We start from the raw sequence: 25,972 nt of genomic DNA on the forward strand, positions 1-25,972 counted from the left end.
GGACTCTAGTGAATAGGCTGGACCCTGGTTTTATGGACAAACCGATTATCTACTGTGCAATATCTGTCCAATACGAAAAAACTGTTGGATTTAAATTTATTGGCCAAACTTTAAGGGCCTCAAAATGAGCAGCAACACTATTCGGGGTGTAAACTCTGAATTTGGAAACGAGAAGTGCTCATTGGATTTAAGATTATTGGTAACACAATAATCAATGTTCTATAATTTTCGCCCTAATTATTGAGAAAGTATACAGGACGGSACTCTTATTCTGAAGGATTCCAAAACTCTGTGACCCGGAAATAGTCAGTTATTCTTGCCTGCTTCACAGCGGTGTCAGTAAGAGATGACCCATAGTGAACAGCGAGAAACTACGACGTATCCTAGCTCAAGCATAGGAACCGAAACATTTCCTACAACGACTGGTGAGTTTATGCATATATTATCCCATACATCAAAACAGTGGCGTGACACGTCTTGCGCACGATACACTGCGTGCATTCGATCAGTGAGTGGGCTAATGATGCCAGGTTCTAAAGCCACACCATGATAAACTGCTGGTGCCTGGACGGGGGGATCCAGGATTATACCGAGATATGTCATTGTTACACCTGTCACGCTGAATATCAATAGCATATGTATCAGTATGATTATAATGGTAGAATGTTGTCTGTATTCAGCCATAGATAATTGTCAGTGTCCACTGCGCAACCTTGGCTACCACTAATGTCGACTGTGAGGCAGGTTTTTAGAGATGAGTGGCTTGCTTTGCCTATGGCTAAATTCAGCTTGTAAAACAAAATTGCCTAACTTTCTTATGGGCCATAATTCTAGGCTTCTTCGTGATTATTATACATTTTGTTTCATTTGCAGGGTTTGAAATGTACATTAATAATATCAATGTGTCGTAATTTCAAACGAGGCAGCGCCAAAGACTGGGGGCATTCTGTCATCTGAGAAAGTGCTCCCCTGAATTGTCTGTCTACAGCAGCCAATAGTGGATTTACGAGTGATCTTCTTTTTCATTAGCCTTGCTGAGAGAATGGGAGGAGGAATTAGAAAAAGCCAGTGAAACCTTACCAACCTTGCCCGGATCTAAAGTTGACCATCGCATAGATCCTTGTTTGCTTTTTTCCTCATGGGAATTTGCGTCTAAAAAGTTGATGACAGAGGTGMCCTCCCAGTGACCGCGTCACATGGCAGAGGGAGGGTACCTCTGCAGGCACCACGTCACGACTGATCTCGAGCCACTGCGCTGCCAAAATGCAAATAAACAATTATTTAGAATATCTGATAGCTAAGTATTTTTGTACCTGTTGATTTTTGTGTTACAGTATATGAAAGCAACCTAGAAGATCTGGAACGAAGCCATTTGGACTTCTAAAGCCAGAAACAACTTCTAAAAGCCAGGCTTTTGTGACAGCTGTCATCGCAGTTGGTTTCATTATCAGGATACAACTGTTGATAAGACTGAGGCGGATGTAAGTGTGGCATGATCTGCTTGCTGTAATGCGATCCGAGACATGACCTATATCATGCAGGTTTGCTTGTCATGTAAGTGGGAGGTTGATGTTAAATGACTTTCTAGCTCAGCAGTTGCCACATACTCTCAGTTCGATAATCAGCCAGAAAATGCTGTGTGTGTGAGAGCCTATGCACCATGCCATGGGATTGCTTTCTACTCCAACCTGAACTAAATGTGCTCATGCTGATTTTGTTTTGTTTTTCTCTCTGAACTTCCTGTAAGAACTTGCTGAGGAATTGTGAAGGGAAAAAATAGTAGCCTACTGCTATTCTACTTGGGTTAGATTTTCAGCATGTGGCGAGCAGTCCGCCTTTTATAATTCTATAGGAGTATAATAGACATACACTGACTGTACAAAACATTAAGAACACCTGCTCTTTCCATGACAGACTGACTAGGTGAAATCTATGATCCCTTATTGATGTCACTTGTTAAATCCACTTCAATCAGTGTAAACAAAGGGAAGGAGACAGGTTAAAGAAGGATTTTTAAGCCTTGAGACAATTGAGACATGGATTGCGTGTGTCCCATTCAGAGTGAATGGGCAAGACAAAATATTGAAGTGCCTTTGAACGGGGTATGGTAGTAGGTGCCAGGCACACTGGTTTGTGTCAAGAATTGCAACGCTGATGGGTTTTTCATGCTCAACAGTTTACCGTGTGTATCAAGAATGGTCCACCACCCYAAGGACATCCAGCGAGAGGGGGCTCATGGGTAGGTGTCACTAAGAGCCAGATAAGGTGACATTAATTGGAGAGTGAGAAGGAGGGGTTGTCCAGACTCTTGCTTTAACCATCAGGMGACAGAAAGTGAAAAAACAGCTGAATTTAACAGTATGTCAGTGGAAGGGTGAACAGTAGCAGGTGACCCAACTGTGGTTTGTGACTGCTATGTATCCAATTCAATTTTTGGTAACAGAATTTTAAGTTTTAATCACTTAATTCATAAACAAATTGATATCAGTAAAAACACTAACTAATTGATAGGTATACATTTACTTGTTACTTCTGTGAAATTTCATTTTCCTCCTTCATGAGGGCGAGAAATATGAAAATATCTTGAAGAAATGTGGTATTTTGGTAACAGTACTTCAAGGCAATGTTTCCCAAATTTGCAGAAGGCATATTAAAAAAAAAAAATAAAAAAAAACTAAACTGAACATAAGTGTTGATAGTAGTTGGCAGCAATGTTCCCTCTAAACTGCGTGCATGCACACGGAGTAGCCCCGAGACCGCCACGGAGCAGGGGTCACCAACCCGTCGATCGCGATCAAAGGCTTTCCTAGTCAACAGCCAAACATTTCTGTAAAAAACCCAASGATAAAGCTTTGTGTTCCAAATTTTTTTAATTCGTTTTAGGGTGTTGGTGGAAGGTGCACCCGATTCTGCTGCCCTGCGAACTGTTGCCATTTTGAACCGTTTCATGTGTCTGTYGGTACAAAATGTACCTTCACGGCGGGCCCAGAGAGCCAATGAAGTGCACTATAGGCCTACCGCTGGCCAGTCGGATGGCTCGGATTACAGTGTCTGCAGTAACGTAGCAAGCATAAGAAATCAACAGCAAAGTTGATACTGTGAGATTTCAAAACGTTTCAAACTATGACTAGAGAGAGACTGTCAAGGAAAAGAGCAAAGAGCTGCTGTTTTTATGAGTGAGTTCATGTTTAAGTTCTTACTCAGCACTGTCAACACTTTGTATTCAACACTTTTATAAGCCATGAAATCTGCGTTCTTCCTATTTCCACTCAGCGCGTCAACAAGCAGTGCAGCAGTAATAAATGAGTATGAACGTGTATCTATAGGCTTGCGTTGTTGTTATTATTAGCGACTTGGGTGTTTTTTTATATCGAGGAATATTTCACTTTCTCTGTTCACAGGAGTAACAACATGAATTTGTGAGGCAGAAATAATACGGTGCGACTCGAGTTACGCCATCCGCTGGAAGACGGTGTCCCTTTTTGGTCAGTGTCAGTGGAGGAAAGGGAGTGCCGAGGGATGTTGAGAGGCAGACCCTCAGTCTGTTCCTCTCTCCCTCCGCTGAGACTGACCATCAGATGCAGGCACCATCAGCCGAGTAAAATATAAAGCAAATTATTTAAATGTATGCTCACTAAGCTGTGCTTCTTAAGTAATACAACAACGGATCTATTACTGGTGTGATCATATAGCCTACCTCAAAAMAATTGATATAATACAAAGAAAATGGCCTGAACAACAATGCATTGGCAGAGCAATTCAAGCAAAGCCAATATGCGGTGATAATGTATTTGGCCTATAGTTTACTGCACAAACCTCATTGCTACAGTACTGRTTTTAATTGGTTGATGTTGCATAGGTTTACGTTTTTAAGTCATGTCAACAACAAAAAATCTGAGCGGTAGATCTCAGGTTGCATTTTYACTCAAAGTGATCTTGGTTGGTGACCACTGTTCTGGAGTTTTCCCTGTTAACACTATCAACTTTTCCCTTTACTGTGCCAGTTGTGATTGAATCAACACAATATTAACCACTTTCAATGTAACATACCCGAAACAAAACAAACTTGTTTTWGGCAAAACGCATWGGAGTAGGATTRTATTGCATTGACATGCATGACTCAGCCGTACTCTACACAGACCGGAGTGGCATAAACAATCAGAGCTGCAGGAGACCTGTAGGCAAACAAACCATTGCCATATATGGATCTGTGCCATTTACTTTGAACAGGAATGTGTTTACAGCATGAGTAGATGCGCTTGTTTTGAGATCAAAGCGAGAGCTGCATGCAGCCACGTGCACATTTTGTTCTTCTCCTTTGCTAGTGTGTTAGTTATTAGCCAGTTATAGACCATTTGTAGTCAGCAATAGGGGWGTGATTGCTTCCAACAAGAGCACAAAATGTGTACATTTCTAGACATCTTTGAAAAGCTAGTCACYTAAAGAGATTTTTTACTTAAACGTGCAGTGTTATATTTTGTGGCGTTCAAAGTAGGCCTGCAATCCATGAGACTTTCAAAAACAAACATGCAGGGCTTGACATTAACCTGTTTGAAGGACAAGTGGACAAAGGAGAAGGTGACTGAAAATGTTGTGTTTGATGCAAGAAACCACTTTACAAAATAAAATGTATTATTGCTCAATCTAATTCATGCTGATAAAAAAAGAATGAATCCATAGGCCTAATGGACACATGCTCAAACTCGCCCATTTTGATTGCCCTTTTAAGTCTATCTGTAGTTCTTACATCCATTTTTGGACTTATAAATTATATATATTAATGTAAAGATATTATTATAAGTAATAGAAAGCGATGGGTTAGAAGAAGCCTACATAACCAACCCATAAAGTAAAATGTAACATCCATACATGTCCAGCTATGTAAACTTTAACATTGATTTATCCTGCAATAGATGTCATTCAATTGGTAACATACATTTTTGTCTTCTTCTAATGCCTCTTAAGYGGAAAGTAATCTAAAAGTAACRCAATGTAATCAGATTACGTCACTGAGTTTGGGTAATTCAAAAGTTACGTTACTGYTTGCAATTTTGGACAGGTAACTGGAACGGATTACATTTAGAGAGTAACCTACCCAACCCAGGTGTTTTGATGTATTTATAATACCTTTTTTAAAAGTGTCAATCAGCAGTTCAAAAAATAACAAAGGTGTCCCCGCCCCTGTTTCTATAAAAATTTGAGGGATTGGCCTGGGGTAATGTAACCCCTCTCAAATTCATAGACAGAGGTATGGATGCAAGGACTGACCATCAATTATATCCAAGTTATAATTTTAAGGCTATACAGTGTTTGTTTACATGTACTTTGTTTTCAAACATTGTACATACTGTATCTACCTCAAATACCTCGTACCCCTGCACATTGATGTGGTAGTCGTACTCCCTGTATACAGTGCTTTCGGAAATGTATTCAGACCCCTTGACTTTTTCCACATTTTGTTACGTTACAGCCTTATTCTAAAATGGATTAAATAAAAACATTTCCTCAGACAATACCCCATAATGGCAAAGTGAAAACAGGTTTAAAAAAAACAAACAGATACCTTATGTAAATAATTATTCAGGCACTTCAAGCTTATATTTMGGGTTCTGATGGAGTACAACAGTTGATCTAAGCTCATTAGGCATTTATGTTGTATTGTTTTAGAATCAATSGGTTCATGTCATTAATTTATTAGTTAAAAAAATTATGTAGCAACTGCATATTGGCCCTTGAAGACTTTTTCTGCGAGATGTTTTTTAAGACCCCTTTTTTCCATCTGTTTGACAAGAAATCGAAGCCTTTGCTRATTCRTKATTTTTAGGATGGAAAATGGTGAAAAAATTTATATATGCCTTAGGTTTCATTTGACTCCCAATTTGACATGTTCCTATGAACTTCACACGTTGGTGTTTATGGACCCTTTTACATTGAAATGACCAGTTCAAGAAATGGACTAATTCAAGAGCAAAAAGATTATTGTTGGAAATGACCTGAAACTCTCCACATGTTGATGTTGTTTTTGAAAGGGCTTTTTCATCGTGCGTGTTTGGTACCTGCTGCCATCTTGTGTTTTCAGAATAAAAAAATCTATCAAGGATAGATACAGAATTGTTTTCAGCGTAAGGACTAATAACCGTAAAATGCAGTCCACCTGCTGTTCTGCTGTCCCTTCAACATTTGAAATGTGGCTTAACCACATTCCATCAGCACCTTCACCTTTTACAATAAACAATGTTCAGAAGAAGAGTGCATGGACGTGAACGCTTAGGTTAGTGGGTGGAGAGACAACACTGACGACACCTGTCGGGCAGATATTTAACAATGCTCATTAGTCTCTCAAACAGAATTTCTGTTAAACCGAAGCCTGTTCCAAGTGCTTCTAGAGCAGCCACTCGTTACTACGTTATAAAACATCWCCAGGAAAACCTCTTTCTTCCCCCTCTCCTCCCCCAGGTTGCTCTCTAGTCTGCCAGRGCAGTAGAGGGTCAGGGGGAGTGTCATGTTGAAGCTGCTCTTCCACATTCTGCTGGTGTTGACCTGTCTTCACCCTTCACCTCACCTCCCTCCCCACATAAGCTAACTCCAGCTGCTCTCAGTCTCCACCCTCTTCCACCACTTGGCCAGGAGAAAGGTAAATATACTGTACTATAAAAGATTGTGACCTTAACGAGCGCAATTGTATTTGATCACCTGTCTGACTCTTTTTAATGTCCTGAAATGATACAATGCGTACAATCGCCTTAGCTGGGATTTACAGTAGAGGTTGGGCTATTGCCTGGGGTAAGTGAACTGAATAGTCACGCAAGTTGAGCCTGCTCTGAGGTTGCTTCATTGGGCAGGCGCAATATTTTTTAAAGAAGTGAAAACCACCAAACTGCAAAGAATTCCAGTAGCCTAAAACGGATCATTCTGGTTCCGCCACCATTTGTTGAAGTGAAAGACAGACAATTTATGGCGGTCAGAGCCTGCTCTGAGATTTATTTTACAGAAAACAACCAAAATACAAAGACTTTCAGTACTGATCTTTCTGATTCCTCCCCTATGTGTAGGTGAAAGGCAGACAGTATATGGTTCTTCTGCGCGGAAATAGCTCATTTTACAATTTCGCAAAAGTGATCCTAATCTTCAGGGCAACCAAAAATACTCCTGACTTGTCTATCAGACTTTWAAAAAATATTWTTTATTTACTTTTTACCCCATTTCTCCCCAATTTCGTGGTATCCAATTGGTAGTTACAGTCTTGTCTCATCGCTGCAACTTCCGTACAGACTTGGGAGAGGCGAAGGTTGAGAGTCGTGCGTCCTCCGAAACCAAACCCAGCTGCTTCTTGACACAATGCCCACTTAACCCGGAAGCCAGCCGCACCAATGTGTCGGAACCAACGGAAACACCGTACACCTGACGACCGTGTCAGCGTGCACTGTGCCCGGCCCGCCACAGGAGTCACTAGTGATGGGACAAGTATATCCCTGCCGGCCAAAACCTCCCCTAACCCGGACGACGCTGGGCCAGTTGTGCGCCGCCCGATGGGTCTCCTGGTCACGCCTGGCTGCGACAGAGCCTGGACTCGAACCCAGAATCTCTGGTGGCACAGCTAGCACTGCGATGCAGTGCCTTAGACCACTGCACCACTCGGGAGGCCGCCTTTCAGACTTTAAATGTCAATCCCTGCTTAGTGCCTGGTTTGTGCCGGTGTTGAATTATATCAAGGTGGTGTAATGTTGTAGCCTGGAAATCCAYACTGAAGCATACTACGCTTCACTAWTYTTTTACTATTGAGCGGAATTTGGTCTGGATTTCCAGGCTCGTAATGTTGTACAATCCTGACAACTGTTTCTGTTCTGTCCAGGTCCTTGGTCCTCGTGGAAAATGTCCTATGCATATCAGAACCTGTTCAGCTGGAGTCGACCTCGATTGACACAGCCACATCTCCTCTTCCTATCACTGAGCTTCTTGTGCCGCTTAGTTGCTCCCGCAGGTAAAATGCACCAATACATTTCTCTGGAATTATTTGTGATGTCATGATTGTCCAGGATGTTAGAATGAATGAGATCTATTCATTGATTTGATTKTTTTGTTGTACTTACCAGAGGCTTTATGGAATCTGAGACATTGCAACATAAATACCATTGTCTAACAATAGATGCTTGTCTTTATTACATAGTTTGTGTCATAAGGCGTCCGCATTCTTCCCAGCCGAAAGAGTTCGGTAGAGTTCGTGCATACATTATGACGACATTTTGTGACGTTTTTGTTCGTTTTGAACTTCGGTGAGGGTTATTTTACCTGTTCGGGGGAACACTTTTTTGGGGGGGAGGCAAGCCGAAGTTCAGAGCCGAAGACTACGCCCCTTTGTCGGTGATTGGTCAACAGTAGGGATTCTTCAATAAAGTCTTTGTTGTTGTTGAACAAGAGACGACTCGTTGGCATGCACATTTATTAATTGAAAAAAATACTTCACCAAACATCTTAGTTAACTGTAAAATTGTGTGACTAACATGCTGACTAGACCGGGCACTCGCGTGCGTCTGCCATCCCGCGCATGTTGATTTTCTCCATCCACACCAGACCGACCAGGACATGAAGGTTGAAATATCAAAACGAACTCTGAAGCAACTATATTAATTTGAGGACAGGTCGAAAGCATGAAACATTCATGGCCATTTAGCTAGCTTGCTGTTTCTAGCTAATTTGTCCTGGGATATAAACATTGGGTTGTTATTTTATATGAAATGCACAAGGTCCTCTACTCCGACAATTAATCCACAGATGAGGGTAAACCTAGTTAGTTTCTAGTAATCTCTCCTCCTTCAGTCTTCTTCAGACCAATTGGACTGGAGTGTGGACCTCAGTTCAGCTTTCACTCACCAACGTGGGTATATGCTCCTATAAACCAATGAGATGGGAGAGGCGGGACTTGCAGTGCGTCAAATATAGAACCAAGTTCTATTTTAGTGCCTGGCTACGCAGACGTGCGCGAGCAGTTTGGATGAAATGATTAAATAACATGTGCAGTTGAAGTCGGAAGTTTACATACACTTAGGTTGGAGTCATTAAAACTCGTTTTTCAACCACTCCACAAATTTCTTGTTAACAAACTATAGTTTTGGCAAGTTGGTTAGGACATCTACTMTGTGCATGACACAAGTCATTTTCCCAACAATTGTTTACAGACAAATTATTTCACTTATAATTCACTATCACAATTCCCGTGGGTCAGAAGTTTACATACACTAAGTTGACTGTGCCTTTACACAACTTGTAAAATTTCAGAAAATGATGTCATGGCTTTAGAAGCTTCTGATAGGCTAATTGGCATAATTTGAGTCAATTGGAGGTGTACCTGTGGATATATTTCAAGGCCTACCTTCAAACTCAGTGCCTCTTTGCTTGACATCATGGGAAAATCAAAAGAAATCAGCCAAGACCTCAGAAAAACAATTGTAGACCTCCACAAGTCTTGTTCATCCTTGGGAGCAATTTCCAAATGCCTGAAGGTACCACGTTCATCTGTACAAACAATAGTACGCAAGTATTAACACCATGGGACCACGCAGCCGTCATACCGCTCAGGAAGGAGACGCGTTCTGTCTCCTAGAGATTACCGTACTTGTGTGAAAAGTGAAAATCCATCCCAGAACAACAGCAAAGGACCCTGTGGAGATGCTGGAGGAAACGGGTACTAAAGTATCTATATCCACAGTAAAACGAGTCCTATGTCGACATAACCTGAGCAAGGAAGAAGCCACTGCTCCAAAACCGCCATTAAAAAGCCAGACTACGGTTTGCAACTGCACATGGYGACAAAGATGGTACTTTTTGGAGAAATGTTCTCTGGTCTGATGAAACAAAAATATAACTTTTTGGCCATAATGACCATAGTTATGTTTGGAGGAAAAAGGGGGASGCTTGCAAGCCGAAGAACACCATCCCAACCGTGAAGCACAGGGGTGGCAGCATCATGTTGTGGTGGTTCTTTGCTGCAGGAGGGACGGGTGCGCTTCACAAAATAGATMGCATCATGAGGGAGGAAAATTATGTGGATTTATTGAAGCAACATCAAGACATCAGTCAGGAAGTTAAAGCTTGGTCGCAAATGGGTCTTCCAAATGGACAATGACCCCAAGCATACTTCCAAAGTTGTGGCAAAATGGCTTAAGGACAATTTAAAGTCAAGGTATTGGAGTGTCCATCACAAAACCCTGACCTCAATCCTATAGAAACTTTGTGGGCAGAACTGAAAAAGCGTGTGCGTGCAAGGAGGCCTACAACCCTGACTTAGTTGCACCAGCTCTGTCAGGAGGAATGGGCCAAAATTCACCCAACTTATTGTGAGAAGCTTGTGGAAGGCTACCCGAAACGTTTGACCCAAGTTCAACAATTTAAAGGCAATGCTCCCAAATACTAATTGAGTGTATGTAAACTTCAGACCCACTGGGAATGTGGTGAAAGAAATAAAAGCTGAAATCATTCTTTCTACTATTATTCTGATATTTCACATTCTTAAAATAAAGTGGTGATCCTAACTGACCTAAGACAGGGCATTTTTACTAGGATTAAATGTCAGGAATTGTAAAAACTGAGTTTAAATGTATTTGGCTAAGGTGTATGTAAACTTCTGACTTCAACTGTATGTATACATTTATTTTGCAACCCTCGCGCACATAATGTGAGTGGTGAGGTCATCATGTAAGATCTCCTCAGCAAAAATGTGTTGAGATTTGTTGAGTTAAATAAAATCGGACTGTTATGAGGAATTCTATACTGGCTATGGGGTCTCAAAATGGACAAACGGTACAATTTTTTTTTTTTTTTCATTTTTCAAGCGAAGGTCTATTAAGGGAGTATGCGAGCACACTTGTTTGGTTCGCCTAGCTGATTTCGGCTAGATACCAGCCGAACTGAAGCATACCGTGTGTTTATCGGGTTGTTAGTAATTGTTTGTACTGCCTGCTGGTTCTGAGGCGTGCATGCATATTTCAGTGGTAGCTCCACGTCGAATGGCTGTTTTTACAGTGTGGGTGAGTGATGCCACAAGGCCTGGGAGGGAGGAAATTACTAAACAGAGGCAAAAGGGTCCATTCTCTAAAAGAAAGCAGAAAGGCTCAATTGCTGCAAGCAGTGTTACAGGGAGTTCAAGTTACACCCACATCCCACAATATTCAGCTCTGGAGCGTCTGGAGCTATGGCAACAATAGCCATGGGAATAGGTGCGCTTTCAGTGAGTGTCTGAGTTGGTGATGGTTGGTGCCATGTCTTGTCTAGAGACACATCAAATCATATGTATTTATAAAGCTCTTTTCAAATCTGCAGATGTCAGAAAGTGCTTATACAGAAACCCAGCAATGCAGATGTACATTAGAAGCACGGTGGCTAGGGAAAAATCCCTAGAAAGGAAGGAACTTAGGAAGAAACATAGAGAGGAACCAGGCTCTGAGGGGTGGCCAGGGGGGGGGATTATAAGAGTACCTGGCCATTAAGGCCAGATCGTTCTTCAAGATGTTCAAACGTTCATAGATGACCAGCAGGGTCKAATAATGATCAGTGGTTGTAGAGGGTGCAACAGATCAGGAGTAAATGTCAGTTGGATTTTCGTAGCCGAGCATTCAGAGGTCGAGAGAGAGTGGTCGAGAGAGAGAGCCAAASGAACTGAATAATATTAAGAAATGCTACAAAAGGAAGGAAAGTAGTGTGGAAACCTACCAAAAATCAATTAAGCAACAACAAATTCAATCCCTTTTAGACAACGTCCTGGACAACTTGGCAGTAGAAAACCTAAACGGTATATTTTACCTCTCAGCTACCTTATCAAATCTTAATTTCAAGCAGAAAACCTAAGAAAATGAACAACAATGACAAATGGTTTGATGAAGAATGCTAATACCTAAGAAAGAAATTGAGAAACCTATCCAACCAAAAACATAGACRCAGAACTTGATCCTACGCCTTCACTATGGTGAATCACTAAAACAATACAGAAATACACTACAGAAAAAGAYGGAACAGCACGTCAMAAATCAGCTCAATGTAATTGAAGAATCCATAGACTCTAACCACTTGTAGGAAAATTGGAACACACTAAATAAACAAAACAAAGAGTTATCTCTCCAAAATGGAGATATGGATAAAGCACTACTCCAATCTTTTTGACCCAATAACAAAGAACAAACAGCAAAAACATATACATGATCAAATACAAATCTTAGAATCAACTATTAAAGACTACCAGAACCCACTAGATTCTKCAATTACATTGAATGAACTACTGGACAAAATACAAACCCTCTAACTCAAAAAGGCCTGTGGTGTTGATGGTATCCTAAATTAAATTATAAAATATACAGACCACAAAATTCCAATTGGCTATACTTAAACTCTTTAACATCATCCTCAGCTCTGTCATCTCCCCCAATATTTGGAACCAAAAACTGATCACCCCAATCCACAAAAGTGTAGACAAATTTGACCCCAATAACTACTGTGGGATATGCGTCAACAGCAACCTTAGGAAAATCTTCTGCATTATCATTAACAGCAGACTCGTACATTTCCTTAGTGAAAATAATTTACTCATCAAATGTCAAATTGGCTTTTTACCAAATTACCATATGGCAGACCATGTATTTACCCTGTACACCCTAATTGATAAAGAAACAAATCAAAGGCGAAGTCTAATTATGCTTGGTTGATTTCAAAAAATCTTTTGACTCAATTTGGCATGAGGGTCTGCTATACAAATTGATGGAAAGTGGTGTTGGGGGGGGGGGGACATACAACATTATAAAATCCATGTACACAAACAACAAGTGTGTGTGGTTAAAATTGGCAAAAACACACACATTTCTTTCCACTGTGCCGTGGGGTGAGACAGGGATGCAGCTTAAGCTCCACCCTCATCATCATATATATATCAATGAATTGGCGATGGCACTAGAACAGTCTGCAGCACCTAGCCTCATCCTACTAGAATCTGAAGTCTATTGTCAACTGTTTGCTGATGATCTGGTGCTTCTGTCCCCAACCAAGGAGGGCCTACAGAAGCACCTAGATCTACTGCACAGATTCTGTCAGACCTGGGCCCTGACAGTAAATCTCAGTAAGACAAAAATAATAGTGTTCCAAAAAAGGTCCAGTTGCCAGGACCACAAATACAAATTCCATCTAGACGCCGTTGCCCTAGAGCACACAAAAAACTATACATACCTCGGCCTAAACATCAGCGCCACAGGTAACTTCCACACAGCTGTGAATGATCTGAGAGACAGGGCAAGAAGGGCCTTCTATGCCATCAAAAATAAAATAAATMTGACATATTTGAATCAATTATAGAACCCATTGCCCTTTATGGTTGTGGTCTGGGGTCTGCTCACCAARCAAGAATTCACAAATTGGGGCAAACAGAGCATGCTAGAATGCTATTTGGCCCTAAACGGAGAGTAAACCTGACCACTGTGACTGACCCAAACTTAAGGAACGCTTTGACTATGTACAGACTCAGTGAGCATAGACTTGCTATTGAGAAAGGCCTCCGTAGGCAGACCTGGCTCTGAAGAGAAGACAGGTTTTGTGCACACTGTCCACAAAATGAGGTGGAAACTGAGCTGCACTTCCTAACCTCCTGCCAAATGTATGACCATATTAGAGTCACATATTTCCCTCAGATTACACAGACCCACAAAGAATTTGAAAACAACAAACCGATTTTGATGAACTCCCATATCTATTGGGTGAAATACCACAGTGTGCRATCACAGCAGCAAMATTTGAGACCTGCTGCCACAAGAAAAGAGCAACCAGTGAAGAACAAACACCATTGTAAATACAATCCATATTTMTGCTATTTATTTGCCCTTTTGTACTTTACCTATTTGCACATAATATGACATTTGGAATGTCTTTTATTATTTTGTAACTTCTTTGAGTGTAAWGTTTGCTGTAAAAAAATATATGTTTATTTCACTTTCAATAAAGCCCTTAAATTGAGGTAGCGAGAGAGACAGATAGATGGGTGGGACACTGTGACCCTGTCCGACGATACCCCCGGACAGGGCCAACAGGCAGGATATAACCCCACCCATTTTGCCAAAGCACAGCCCCTACACCAAGAGGTCGAGAGTGAGGTCGAGAGGGAGATAGACGGGTCGGGGCTCACTGTGGCCCCGTCCAACGATACCCTAGAAGGCCATCATCCCGGAGTCGCCTCTTCAATGTTGACGTTGAGACTGGTGTTTTGCGGGTACTATTTAATGAAGCTGCCAGTTGAGGACCTGTGAGGCGTCTGTTTCTCAAACTAGACACTACAATGTACTTGTCCTCTTGCTCAGTTGTGCACCGGGGCCTCCCACTCCTCTTTCTATTCTGGTTAGAGCCAGTGTGCGCTGTTCTGTGAAGGGAGTAGTACACAGCTTTGTAAGAGATCTTCAGTTTGTTGGCAATTTCTCGCATGGAATAGCCTTCATTTCTCAGAACAAGAATAGACTGACAAGTTTCAGTAGAAAGATCTTTGTTTCTGGCCATTTTGAGCCTGTAATCAAACCCACAAATGCTGATGCTCCAGATACTCAACTATTCTAAAGGCCAGTTTTATTGCTTCTTTAATCAGAACAACAGTCTTCAGCTGTGCTAACATAATTGCAAAAGGGTTTTCTAATGATCAATTAGCCTTTTAAAATGATAAACTTGGATTAGCTAACACAACGTGCCATTGGAACACAGGAATGAGGGTTGCTAATAATGGGCCTCTGTACGCCTAATGTAGATATTCCATTTAAGATCAATAGTTTCCAGCTACAATAGTTATTTACAACATTAACAATGTCTACACTCTACTTCTGATCAATATGATGTTATTTTAATGGACAAAAAGTTGCATTTCTTTCAAAAACAAGGACATTTCTAAGTGACCCCAAACTTTTTCCAATTAGAATGTGGTGATTGACGGTGTCAAAGGTTTAGGACAGACGCAGAGCCTTGGTCTGACGTCATTAAAAGGTAATTTACCACTTTCACGAGTGCAGTCTCAGAGCTATGATGCGGTCTAAAACCAGACTGGAGCGTTTCGTATACATTATTTGTCTTCAGGAAGGCAGTGAGTTCTGCGCAACAGCTTTTTTTTTTTATTGGAGAGGAATGGGAGATTCCTCGATACAGGCCGATAGTTTTTAACATTTTCTGGGTCAAGGTTTGCCTTTTTCAAGAGAGGCTTTATTACTGCGACTTTTATTGAGTTTGGTACACACCCGGTGGATAGGGAGCCATTTATTATGTTCAACATAGGAGGGCCAAGCACAGGAAGCAGCTCTTTCAGTAGTTTAGTTGGAATAGGGTCTAGTAGGCAGCTGGAAGGTTTAGAGGCCATGACTATTTTTGTGAATGTTTCGAGAGGATACAGGATTAATAACCTTGAATGTCTCCATTTATCTTAGGTGCTGGCAGTTGTGTTTAGACTCAGGACAACTAAGTTTTGGAGAAATACACAGATTCAAAGAAGAGTCCGTAYTTTGCTTTCTGATGGTCATGATCTTTTCGTCTAAGAAGTTCAGGAATCCATCGCTGCTGAATTGAAGGCCATCCTCTCTTGGSGAATACTGCAATTTTGGATTGTTTGTATTCTCCTCAATCAGGTTGGAAAAGTAGGCTGATCGAGCAGCCGCAGGGGCTCTTCGATATTGCATGGTACTGTCTTTCCAAGCTAGTCAGAAGACTTCCGGTTTGGTGGAGCGCCATATCCGTTCCAGTTTTCTGGAAGCTTGCTTCAGGGCTCGGGTATTTTCTGTCTACTGCCTTTTTGTTTATGTTCTTGAGGCCCTGGTGATAGGACTTTTGACCTTGGTGATAATGTAGCCTAACCTCTGCCTCATTTCCCTTTTACCGCTATGACTTGGTTGAACAGTTGAGCTTCATGCATGTCTGGAGTGTTACTGTATGTTAAGAGATTGCGTTTGCAAGGTACATACGCCTATAGAAAGATAACATASTAAGCTAAAGCTTGTTACAAGTTAAAAAAGGTATTGTCAATAAAGCAACATCCATGACTTAAATCTGTGGGGTGCAAAACCAGTGTCAGCTGCTGTTCTCATCTGCCTAGCACATTAGTGTCACCGATTGCTCTGACTGCATGCAACTGGCTTCCCAGCGCTAAGAAAGAAGGAACTAAAACCAACACACTCAGGRGCCAATGTATCTGAAATTACCCATCCTTGACCCAGATGGCAAAGTCACTGATCTCATCCTCTTTATACACACACTGTAACAACTCTCTTTCCCTATCCAGGTGTATCTGCTGAGATCTGCAGGGTGACGGGGGGAGTGTTGGGGATCCACTGGAGCAGCGTGGTCGATTTAGGCTGGCGACCCCTGGCCGTGGGGAGGGGCAGCGCCAGCTGCTGGGAATCCTGCTGCGTTGAGCCAGCCTGCAGCGCCGTCTGGAGCCTGGGGGGGCACTGTGTGCTGCTGAACTGCTCCAACAGAGGAGTCTGTGAAGTCACATCTCTCCCCCAGCCCCACGTTGAGTCSCTGGGGCTCCTGCAGCTATTTTCAAAGGGCACCACCACAGCTCGGAGGAGAAGGCTCAGGCGGGCACAAACAGGAAAGGGAAGTGAGGCCGTAAGCCAGAAACATGGGTCGGACCACCAACYTTCTAGCGCTGTGAGTCAATGGAAAGTTACTGTTCTGTAGTTGAGTCGTAAATGACTGTTTACCTCCGTGCTTCCTTCCAGGATCACTGGGACAGAGTAGATGAATACAAATACTAAATACCTTCATATACATTTCTACATGCATGACAACCTTATTTCCCTGACTTATGTGTTATTGTATATCATGCAATCTCTTAACTGCAGTGGTTCACGTCGTGAAGGCTATTGAAGACTGTACAATGTAGCCAATGTCTTTAGTCATCTTTCCATTCTCATCTGAAGTACATCCATATCTTGGCAGGGAGTTTCCAAGGATGCAGAGCGTCCGGCTCCAACAGTCGGCGGCACCGGCGGAGTAGCTTTCCCTCAAACATCTGATAAGAATCACAGCCGGCTAACTAATGGAAGTGGAGAAGCGCCATCACCCTCACAGCAGAACTCTAAATCAGAGGACACCATAGACCCAGCGTCTTCCAACAGCAGCTCTGTGCTTCCCGCTACTGCGCCTACAATCACGACATCACCAACCCAGGCTGGTAAGGCAATGGACACTAAACGCTGACTTAGTATCCCTCAAAACCCACKCTCGACAACTTTTGGGTTAATAACATGCTAATAACAACATTGGATGTGTTGAGGTATGTATTCATGGCAGGTAAAGCATGTAGCTCTAAACATCTATTCCCGCTCAAAAACGGGCACCTACTGCAGATCTCTATCTACTTAACTGCTGTTTCAGTTGCTCCGTCCTCCATTTTAGTCCATGTAATGCCTCTGGTTTCCATGACAGTCCGGGAATTGGTGGTGTCGGCAGGCAAGAGTGTGGAGGTCACGCTGCCGCGCAACGAGGTCGAACTCAATGCCTTTGTGGTGCCAGAGCCCCAGCCAGGTACTACTACTCAACCTACCTGCATTATCACTTTGTTTTACTGTATCATACACCTGTATTATACACACCCTCTGTAGTCCACATCTCACCCCGAATTCTACATACGCTTATCTGTTTAAGTTGGCATGACGATGACAAAGGAGAGCGCTACTGCAGAGAACAGCCGGGTACTAAGGATAGCTCTGTATCCCTGCATGTCATTCCTCGTCGCTTACATCCTCGGCTTTGACTCGCCTCTTTCTTTCTCACTTCTCGAAAGGGACCGACTATGCACTTGACTGGCTCTTGAGAACTCATCCCAAAGACTACAGTGGAGAGATGGAGGGGAAACACAGCAAGACACTCAAACTCAGCAAGGTACAGCTCTTTGAATTAGTTCAACCGTTCTCTCTCTCTCTCTCTCTCTGTTCAAACACAGGCCGCTTAACTGAGATTGAATGTATGACTAGAGACATTTATACAGTACTGTAGTACAATGAGAAACAATTCCTATAGTATTCGCTCTAATTCAACCTTTCTCTGGCTCTTGTTCCTGTGTTCAGCTGACGGTGGGATTGTATGAGTTTGAGGTGACAGTGGACAGTGACGGAGCACACGGAGAGGGCTTTGTCAACGTAACAGTCAAACCAGGTGGGGGTTAAACTAACATGACTCGTATTGACTGTGTTTGATATGCTCATTAGTAGGAACATGTGTAATCTGTAACATATTAAAGGGCACCTCCCCTGACTCTCCCATTAATGGGCTTATACTGAAATGTCGACAATGACTCATACCTGGGTCATGTTCATTCTTACCAAATGGAAGATAACAGACTGAAACAGGGATGGATTACCTGGAGTTGTCCAATAAGAAATGCTCATTTTAGTTTTCCATTGCAAAAATATTTTGCCTCGCGTTCGCTAATGAACACAACCCAGCTGTACCATTCAGCCAATTAGCTAACCTCTTCCACTTCACAGAGCCACGGGTAAACACGCTCCCCGTCGCTGTGGTTTCCCCAAAGTTCCAGGAGATATCCTTGCCAACCAGCTCCACCGTGATCGACGGCAGCCGTGAGTGCACCTGGCTTTTTGGTCTCAATCAAATCATATAAACTAGAATTGCACCATCTGTTGAGGATGTCAAAAGGGGTTTTATGTTGCATCTTGTCTAGTTATTTCCTGACAAAAAAAGACAGAATTGGTCAAGGGTGTCTTTATTTAGATTATAGCTCTACTAGCGTACATTGAAATTATAGCTTGACAATTTTAGGTCAAGAACCGGTATTTGCCCTAGAATACTAACGTTGATCTTCAGCTTGGTGCAAAGGTCCTCCAAACAACACCCTGGGCAGTTTTTACATTATCACCTTACATAAAACAATGGAAGACAAACTGTAGTAGTCAGGGTTGAGACAGGGGCAAAAATATAGGCAGGGTGTCCTATACATTTAACCAGTTATTTTCCCCTCTTATTCATGTCCTGTCTTCCTCCTTTCGCTGTGTGCGGCCCCTCAGAGAGCACAGACGATGACAAGGTGGTGGCGTGGCACTGGGAGGAGGTGAAGGGCCCGCTGAGGGAGGAGAAGGTCTCTGCAGACACCCAAATCCTCACCCTCACCGGCCTTGTCCCAGGGAACTACACATTCAGGCACTGTTACTTTGTCTTCTCAATGGGCATGCATCATCTTGTATATTCTCTACATCTTGCTTTATATTCCTTGAGGTACTTCTTTCTAGTTTTTTCCCTATGGGCATGATCTACCTTGTATTCCCCTTCTATCTCTTACTTCAGATGTTTGCGTCATACCATTTCACATGCATTCGCCCATGCCCCTCATCCACTCTCCCCATTTCAGCTGTAGGTGAAGGCTACTGTGGGTCTTAGAAGCAAGGAGGACGTTAGACAAATTCCTATCTGTCATAAAGCGGACCTTCCTGCACGYTACTCAGATTAGCATCTCAGATATACACGTGCCTAGCAGAGTACCAAGTAGTTAGAGGTTAGGGGTTGGTTTCGAATTAAGCGTATGTTCAATCAAAYCCGTCCTCCCCCATCCTTCAATATCACACCTTTTACTTCACCTTCAAACAAATGAGTTGGTGTGTTTTTGAGTTTGTAGTTTTTATCTGTCCCCTATTTTCTCCCCTTTTAGTCTGACTGTTACGGACTCGGACGGGGCCCAGAGCTCCACCCAGGCCACGCTGTCGGTCAACAAGGCCGTGGACTACCGGCCGGTGGCCAACGCCGGGCCCAACCAGGTCATCACGCTACCGCGCAACGCTGTCACACTGCATGGCAACCAGAGCGCGGACGACCACGAGCCGCTGGCCTACGAGTGGTCGCTCAGCCCCGAGAGCAAGGGCAAGGTGGTGGAGATGCAGGTGAGAGAGGCGCACCAGGGGGAGCTTCAGTTTGTCAGAGACCATGCACAGGTCTGTGTTAGCAATCGAGGGGATTCGGTCTTTTTTATTATTCTTTATTTGAATTTGATTTTCATGATAGCCTTATCAAATTGTTGTTTGAAGGTGGAAATTCTTTGTTTCAGGACACACAAAAGAAATAAGGGAAATTCTTCTCTCCCATCTTGATAGTATTCTCTTCGTTCTATAGGGCGTTCGGACTCCCGCTCTGCAGCTGTCTGCCATGCAGGAAGGAGACTACACCTTCCAGCTCACTGTCACAGACACAGCTGGACAACAGGACACGGCACAGGTCACTGTTATCGTCCAGCCAGGTAAGCCAGCAGCATATAGATAATGTGTATCTGTGGCTAATGTCAACACCAATGCTATCGTGTCACTTATCTGAATGTGTGTTGGCTTAACCCTGTTGAGGCTTACATTGGGAATAGCATCAAGAGAAATGAATGGAAAGTGCTGTTACATCCCTTCTGTGATCCCTTCTGAATATCATGCCTGATTTACATGAAATAAGCCACACATATTTTCTCTAATTCTTTGCTGTTATATAACATATCTGAATGGATGTTGGTTTAACCGTGATGAAACATACATTGAGAATAGAGACAGGCAAAACTAGCACGATTCTGTAGGTGAAAATACAGCTATATGTGGATATTGTCCTCCTAGCATGTCACCAAAATCTATGTTCTCCTGAGCCTGCTTGTGTTCCATCCTCCTCAGAGAACAATAAGCCCCCAGTAGCAGACGCCGGTCCAGAGAAGGAGCTGACCCTACCTGTGGACCGCACCACTCTGGACGGCAGCAAGAGCACGGARGACCAGAATATCGCCACCTACCACTGGAAACAGAGCAAGTCAGTATTCACAGGCAGGCAGACAGGAAGGCAGACAGACAGACAGATCCAACATGCACATAGACGCACACGCACTCATCTACATGCATGCTCACTTTCGCTCACATACACACTCACATACATACGCACACACTCCCAAATAAACACACAGCACCCTTTGGCAAATTACACACTCGCTGTTCTCTGTGTATGAGAGTGACACTTAGTTCAACTCCCAGAGGCAATATGATGAGTGGAGAAGACTCTTTGGAGCACTCTTCTATTCCATCTCTCATGTTATATGGCCCAGTTCAGCGCTATGTGCTGACAGCGGATAGTGGAACTGCTGTTTCTCCACCTGTCTGACTCTGTGATGGTCTGTCTGTTTGTCTCTGTCTCTGTCTGTCTGTCTCTGTCTCTCAGGGGTCCGGACGGAGTGAAGATCGAGAACGCCGATGGCGCCGTTGCCACGGTGACGGGGCTGCAGGTAGGCGAGTACGAGTTCAGTCTGACCGTGACGGACGAGAGGAAGCTGGCGAGCACCGACACGGTCACGGTCATTGTCCGAGAGGGTAATTTTCCTGTGTGTGTGTTTTTGTTTAAATTCTCTTTCCTGATTTCGTAAGAGTAGGTTTTTCCTTAACCTCTGATTTATTTCTGGGTGCTGAGATTTGTTTTTTTTGTTTTTTTTCGAACACAGTTATTGTTTGAGTTTGCAAGAAAGGCATTTCACTGTACTTGTGACATTAAAAACTTGAAACTTGATTTAATATAGAATTGCCGACAAAGAAATGTGTCAGAGATGGAACTCTCTGAAGCTTTCAGAAACAGGCTAGACGAGGTCTCACACGAGACGCACTCAACTATTCAAAACCCTTTGAAGTATAACTGAAGCATAACTCACACACCTATATTATTACCAGGTGCATGGAGAGAAACAGCATACTGAGTATTTCAGAATACTCTTTGGKACGGCAATGTCCTTTAAATGTGTCTTGTCTTCTCTTTACCAGAGTTAGACCAACCCCCAGTAGCCCATGTCCAGTCCAGCCCGGCCATCTCTCTGCCCCTGCGGACTGCAGCCCTGGACGGCTCCCACTCCACAGATGACAAGGGTGGAGTCGGCTACTTGTGGACCCGTGACGACAGTAGTCCTGCAGCAGGGGTGAGAGAGAGCACTCCGTGGTACTATAACGGATAACAGAAATATTTACAGAAAATATTATTAAGTGTTAGGGAAGCTATGGCAAACATACAATATAGTAAGTAAACAGAAAATGTACAATATAGCATACATTTCCCTCTTCATGTTGTATTAGGTAAAAACATTCTGACCAAATGCAATCTGCTCTTGCATTTCTCATGATAAACATTCTACTTAATAATATTTGCATACAAATGACCTACTACTGTAAATATTTTGAACAAGTATGTGTTCTGGTCAGACCAGTTTTTCCACTTTTCTTTTTGCAGTAGTGTAGGCCATTGCATGCAGCTCGAAAATAAAACGTTCTGCAATTATAACATAATTCAATGTCTTCAATGTCTTTGAATTAAGAAATGTGTCATCAACATAAGACAAAATATCTTTGTAATTGATCAAATACAAATCAAATGCATCTTGTCTGAAGAGTCGTGTTGTCTTTGTCCCCCAGGACGTACTGAACAACTCTGACCACCAGGCGGTGCTGTTTCTCACTAACCTGGTGGAGGGAAAGTACAGCTTCACTCTGACTGTGACAGACAGCAAGGGCCAGAGCAGCTCAGACAGAGGGACTGTAGAGGTCAAACCGGGTCAGTGGGCTCCTTATGGACTACAAACACAGCCCCAAAATCAACCCCTCGACACTTGGTCTGAAAGAATAAAATGGATGTGGCTATAGCTACAGCTAGCTTTTTGATACACTAGGGTTATTTTCCATTATATTCCTCCCACCCTATCCATTCAGATCTATGGGAAGTAGGAGAAATACTATATGGATAACACACACAAGCACAGCAGAACTATCAGCACTATCATTATCCCAATGTCTTCTTCTCCTCTCCCTCACTCTGTTCTCCACCCTCTCTCTCCTGTCAGACGTGTGGCAGCGTGACCTGGTGGAGTTGGTGCTGGAGGTGTCTGTGTCCCAGGTGTCCCACCGCCAGAGAGACATGCTGCTCAGACAGGTGGGCGTGCTGCTGGGCGTGCTCGACAGTGACATCACCGTACGGGAAGTCAGCGCCTTCAACGAGCACAGGTCAGCTTCTTTCCTCTATGTTTCGGTCTCTTCGTTTCAACTCACTCAACTTTATTGGCACAGTAAGTTACTTCGTTGCAATGTAAGTGCAAGAACACAGGAATTCACTCTTTCTCTGACATACTCTTTCTTGTACACGTTTTAGCATGTGTTGTTTTGAACAATGTGTAATTTAAATGTAAAAAATTGCCACGCTTACAATGTGTACCTTTGTTACCACCCTTACAGGGTGTGGACATGAGAGATTCTTTGTTACAAAACTAAGAGGCAATGGTTATAATTACTAAGAATGATTCATAATTAGGCTGGTTGAGGGAATCTATTCATTTCTTCCCATCTCCATTCCTCTCCTCTCAGTACTCGGCTGGTGTTCTTGGTGTCTGGGGGTCCGGGTCGCCCCCCACTGTCCGGTCACAGTGTGGCTCTGGGGCTGCGCAACAAGCTACGCAAACAGAAGAARGACTTCCTCATCTTCAAGGCACGGCGGGTGGACACAGTCAGTGAGTATCCAGACACGTGACAAGAGAAAAGCATGACATGGATGGAGATATGTATTAGGACTAATGAATTGAGACTTAGTTAATTTACATGACAAGCACTTATTTAGAGTTTGCTGTGAGATTAAACATGCTATATGAATGAAATATATWTTTTTTTATATTGTTTTTACATTTGTTATATTTAAAGTATGGGCAATTTAGTTTAGTATTTTGACTTGCCCTTACCTCTTTTTTAACTTACAACTTCAAGTTTGGCTTAATATATTTGTTTTATTAATCTCCAGGTTAGATAGACGAGTCTTAAAAGACAGTTAGGATAGGTTTGTCGTCTTTGACCAAGAAGATGTCAAGAACACTCTAGAAAACCTGTGGCCTGACAGAATTCAAAGTTCACGTCTCTTAACGTCTCTCTCCCCCTGCAGTCTGCCAGCTGAACTGCTCCAGTCACGGGGATTGTGACTCATTCACGCGGACCTGCGTCTGCCACTCCTTCTGGATGGAGAATTTCATCAAAGGACAGCTGTGGGACCAAGAGAGCAACTGTGGTGAGGAGCGGAGTGGACACTGGTGAAATTGAAGATTATGACATTATACATTAGGACACTGTGAAGACTCATGTGACTGCATGAATTTACTTCTGAGTATGATACACAGTGGAAAGCGACGTCATGGAAATATCAAGTGCTGAATTCGCGCTTTCTCATTCTGACAACCTGCGACTTATGTTGACCCTCTCTCTTTCAGAATGGAGTGTGCTGTATGTGACCATAGCATCCTTCATGATTGTGGTTGCCATCGCGACCGTTGTCTGGGGAATGGTGTGTTGTTGCCGCGGGTAAGAGTGCCACTAACGTTTGAGTTTGACATTTTTGTACATTAATATTATGTTGCTTCGTTTACATTGCATGGCGTGCTACTCTGTTTTAAATACATGCTTGTTGTCCATCCAGTAATGTGGAATAAGCAGACTGACAGGACTGTGTGTTTTGAACAGGCGTAAGGGTAAAATGCGCCACAAGAGCAAAAGCCGCTATAAGATGCTTAATGGCGAAGAGCAGGATGGCCTGGAGCTACACCCACCCCGAGCTGGTAACACACTTACCTACCCTCTGTGCCTTATTATCTTAGAATATATTGAAAACAGCAAATTCCTATTCCTTTCCCTTTCTCCCCCACCAGGCCGAATGAAGCCGGCCCCCGCCCCCTCGTCCTCAGCCCTCATGCGCTCTGACTCGGACTTGGACAGTGACGACGGCCAGGGAGGCGTCCCATGGACAGACAGGGAACGAGGACACCTCCTCCGACCTCACAACGGCACCCTGGAAAACGGCCAGGGCCCCACCAGGAGCAAAAAGCAAAGAGAGGAGCTGCTATAGCAACAGAGGGTGGTGGAACACCCCTCCCCACCCCTAAACCCTCCCCACCCACTCTCTTTCGCTCTTCTCCACCACACAAACCGTACACCTCTCCACCCATAGGACACTCAAGACATATGGGTCCTGGAGAATGAGAGAGAACCCTGTTGGGCACGGGGTCAAGCCTCCCACCCACACACCCCCGTATTTAAACTTCCCTGCGCCCACACTGAGCCAAGATTAAGGAAATTAGGTTTAACCTTTGAGAAGGACAGACCATTTAAAGGAAAAAATGTGTGTGTGTGTGGAGGGGGGGGGGGGGGTTGATAGGGGAACGAATGGTCAGAATGTCAAGTTGAGTGCTGAAAATGTACCCCTCCAGGAGAAAACGGAAGACTGCTAGTGAAGACTAGCCTGCATGTTCCTACTCTACTCTGACAGATTACAATATGGTTGACAAGTGACTTGTCTCGATGAAAACAAATCTAGATATCTGTCCATGAGAGCACAGTTGCAGTTGTGGTATGTATTCATGTTTGAATGGTGGTTAGGTCTGCATGAGTTATCCATGTTGTGTGTGCCTGAATGTGTCTAAAAATTGAAATATGTGCGCTTTTGGGAATTGTTCCAAAACGTTGTTTCAGAAAAGCGTTGTGTGTTTGACACTTAATCAGCATTGAGAGTCGAAACTGCTTTTGTTTCTGTCAGCCATGCTGGTCAGAGTCAGAGGATCCTGGGAAATGCTGTTTTTCGAGAGCCATGCCTCATACTGTAGGAACTCACTGGATGACACACTGGACTACACAACATTGACGCCTCCACCCCTATTACTGTGTCCCTGGGAGATGAGGATGAAGACACCAATGACACATGGGGAAGAAAGGGGCAATGCTTCCTACTCACCTCAGATACTAACGACTGTTCGAACCTGGAAGACCACTTAACGTCTGTTTTTTAAGATTTATTTTGGCCGACCATTTTGATCCTGACACACTTTTTCACGCTCACCGTGGCTATGTCTGTCTGCATCTCCACTGCTCTCACAGGCTGCTAACTGAACAAGTGCTGATCTACACATATTGCATCAGATTAGCAATTCATTCAGTTC

General features: G+C 43.2%; 1 protein-coding gene across 2 annotated transcripts; it reads left to right on the plus strand.

Annotated features, from left to right (window-relative positions):
• The first annotated feature begins 337 nt into the window (after positions 1-337).
• kiaa0319l (KIAA0319-like ortholog) lies at positions 338-24,972 on the plus strand. 2 transcript variants are annotated; one of them, XM_023976378.2, is made up of 22 exons: positions 338-425; positions 6,457-6,634; positions 7,853-7,981; positions 16,277-16,650; positions 16,942-17,176; positions 17,431-17,529; positions 17,789-17,886; positions 18,072-18,159; positions 18,492-18,584; positions 19,029-19,161; positions 19,667-19,895; positions 20,125-20,248; positions 20,658-20,790; positions 21,193-21,341; positions 21,783-21,934; positions 22,425-22,563; positions 22,850-23,009; positions 23,367-23,509; positions 23,932-24,054; positions 24,254-24,344; positions 24,504-24,598; positions 24,689-24,972. In XM_023976378.2, exons 3-22 carry the CDS (start codon positions 7,873-7,875, stop codon positions 24,883-24,885), a joined length of 2,964 nt encoding a protein of 987 aa, XP_023832146.1. In that variant the 5' UTR covers positions 338-425; positions 6,457-6,634; positions 7,853-7,872; the 3' UTR covers positions 24,886-24,972. The 2 variants fall into 2 exon arrangements, with proteins under 2 accessions (XP_023832146.1, XP_023832147.1); XM_023976379.3 differs by lacking the exon at positions 338-425 and adding an exon at positions 1,206-1,481.
• Positions 24,973-25,972: the final 1,000 nt, after the last annotated feature.

The sequence above is a fragment of the Salvelinus sp. IW2-2015 genome, linkage group LG31, assembly GCF_002910315.2.
Source record: "Salvelinus sp. IW2-2015 linkage group LG31, ASM291031v2, whole genome shotgun sequence".
Lineage (NCBI taxonomy): Eukaryota > Metazoa > Chordata > Actinopteri > Salmoniformes > Salmonidae > Salvelinus > Salvelinus sp. IW2-2015.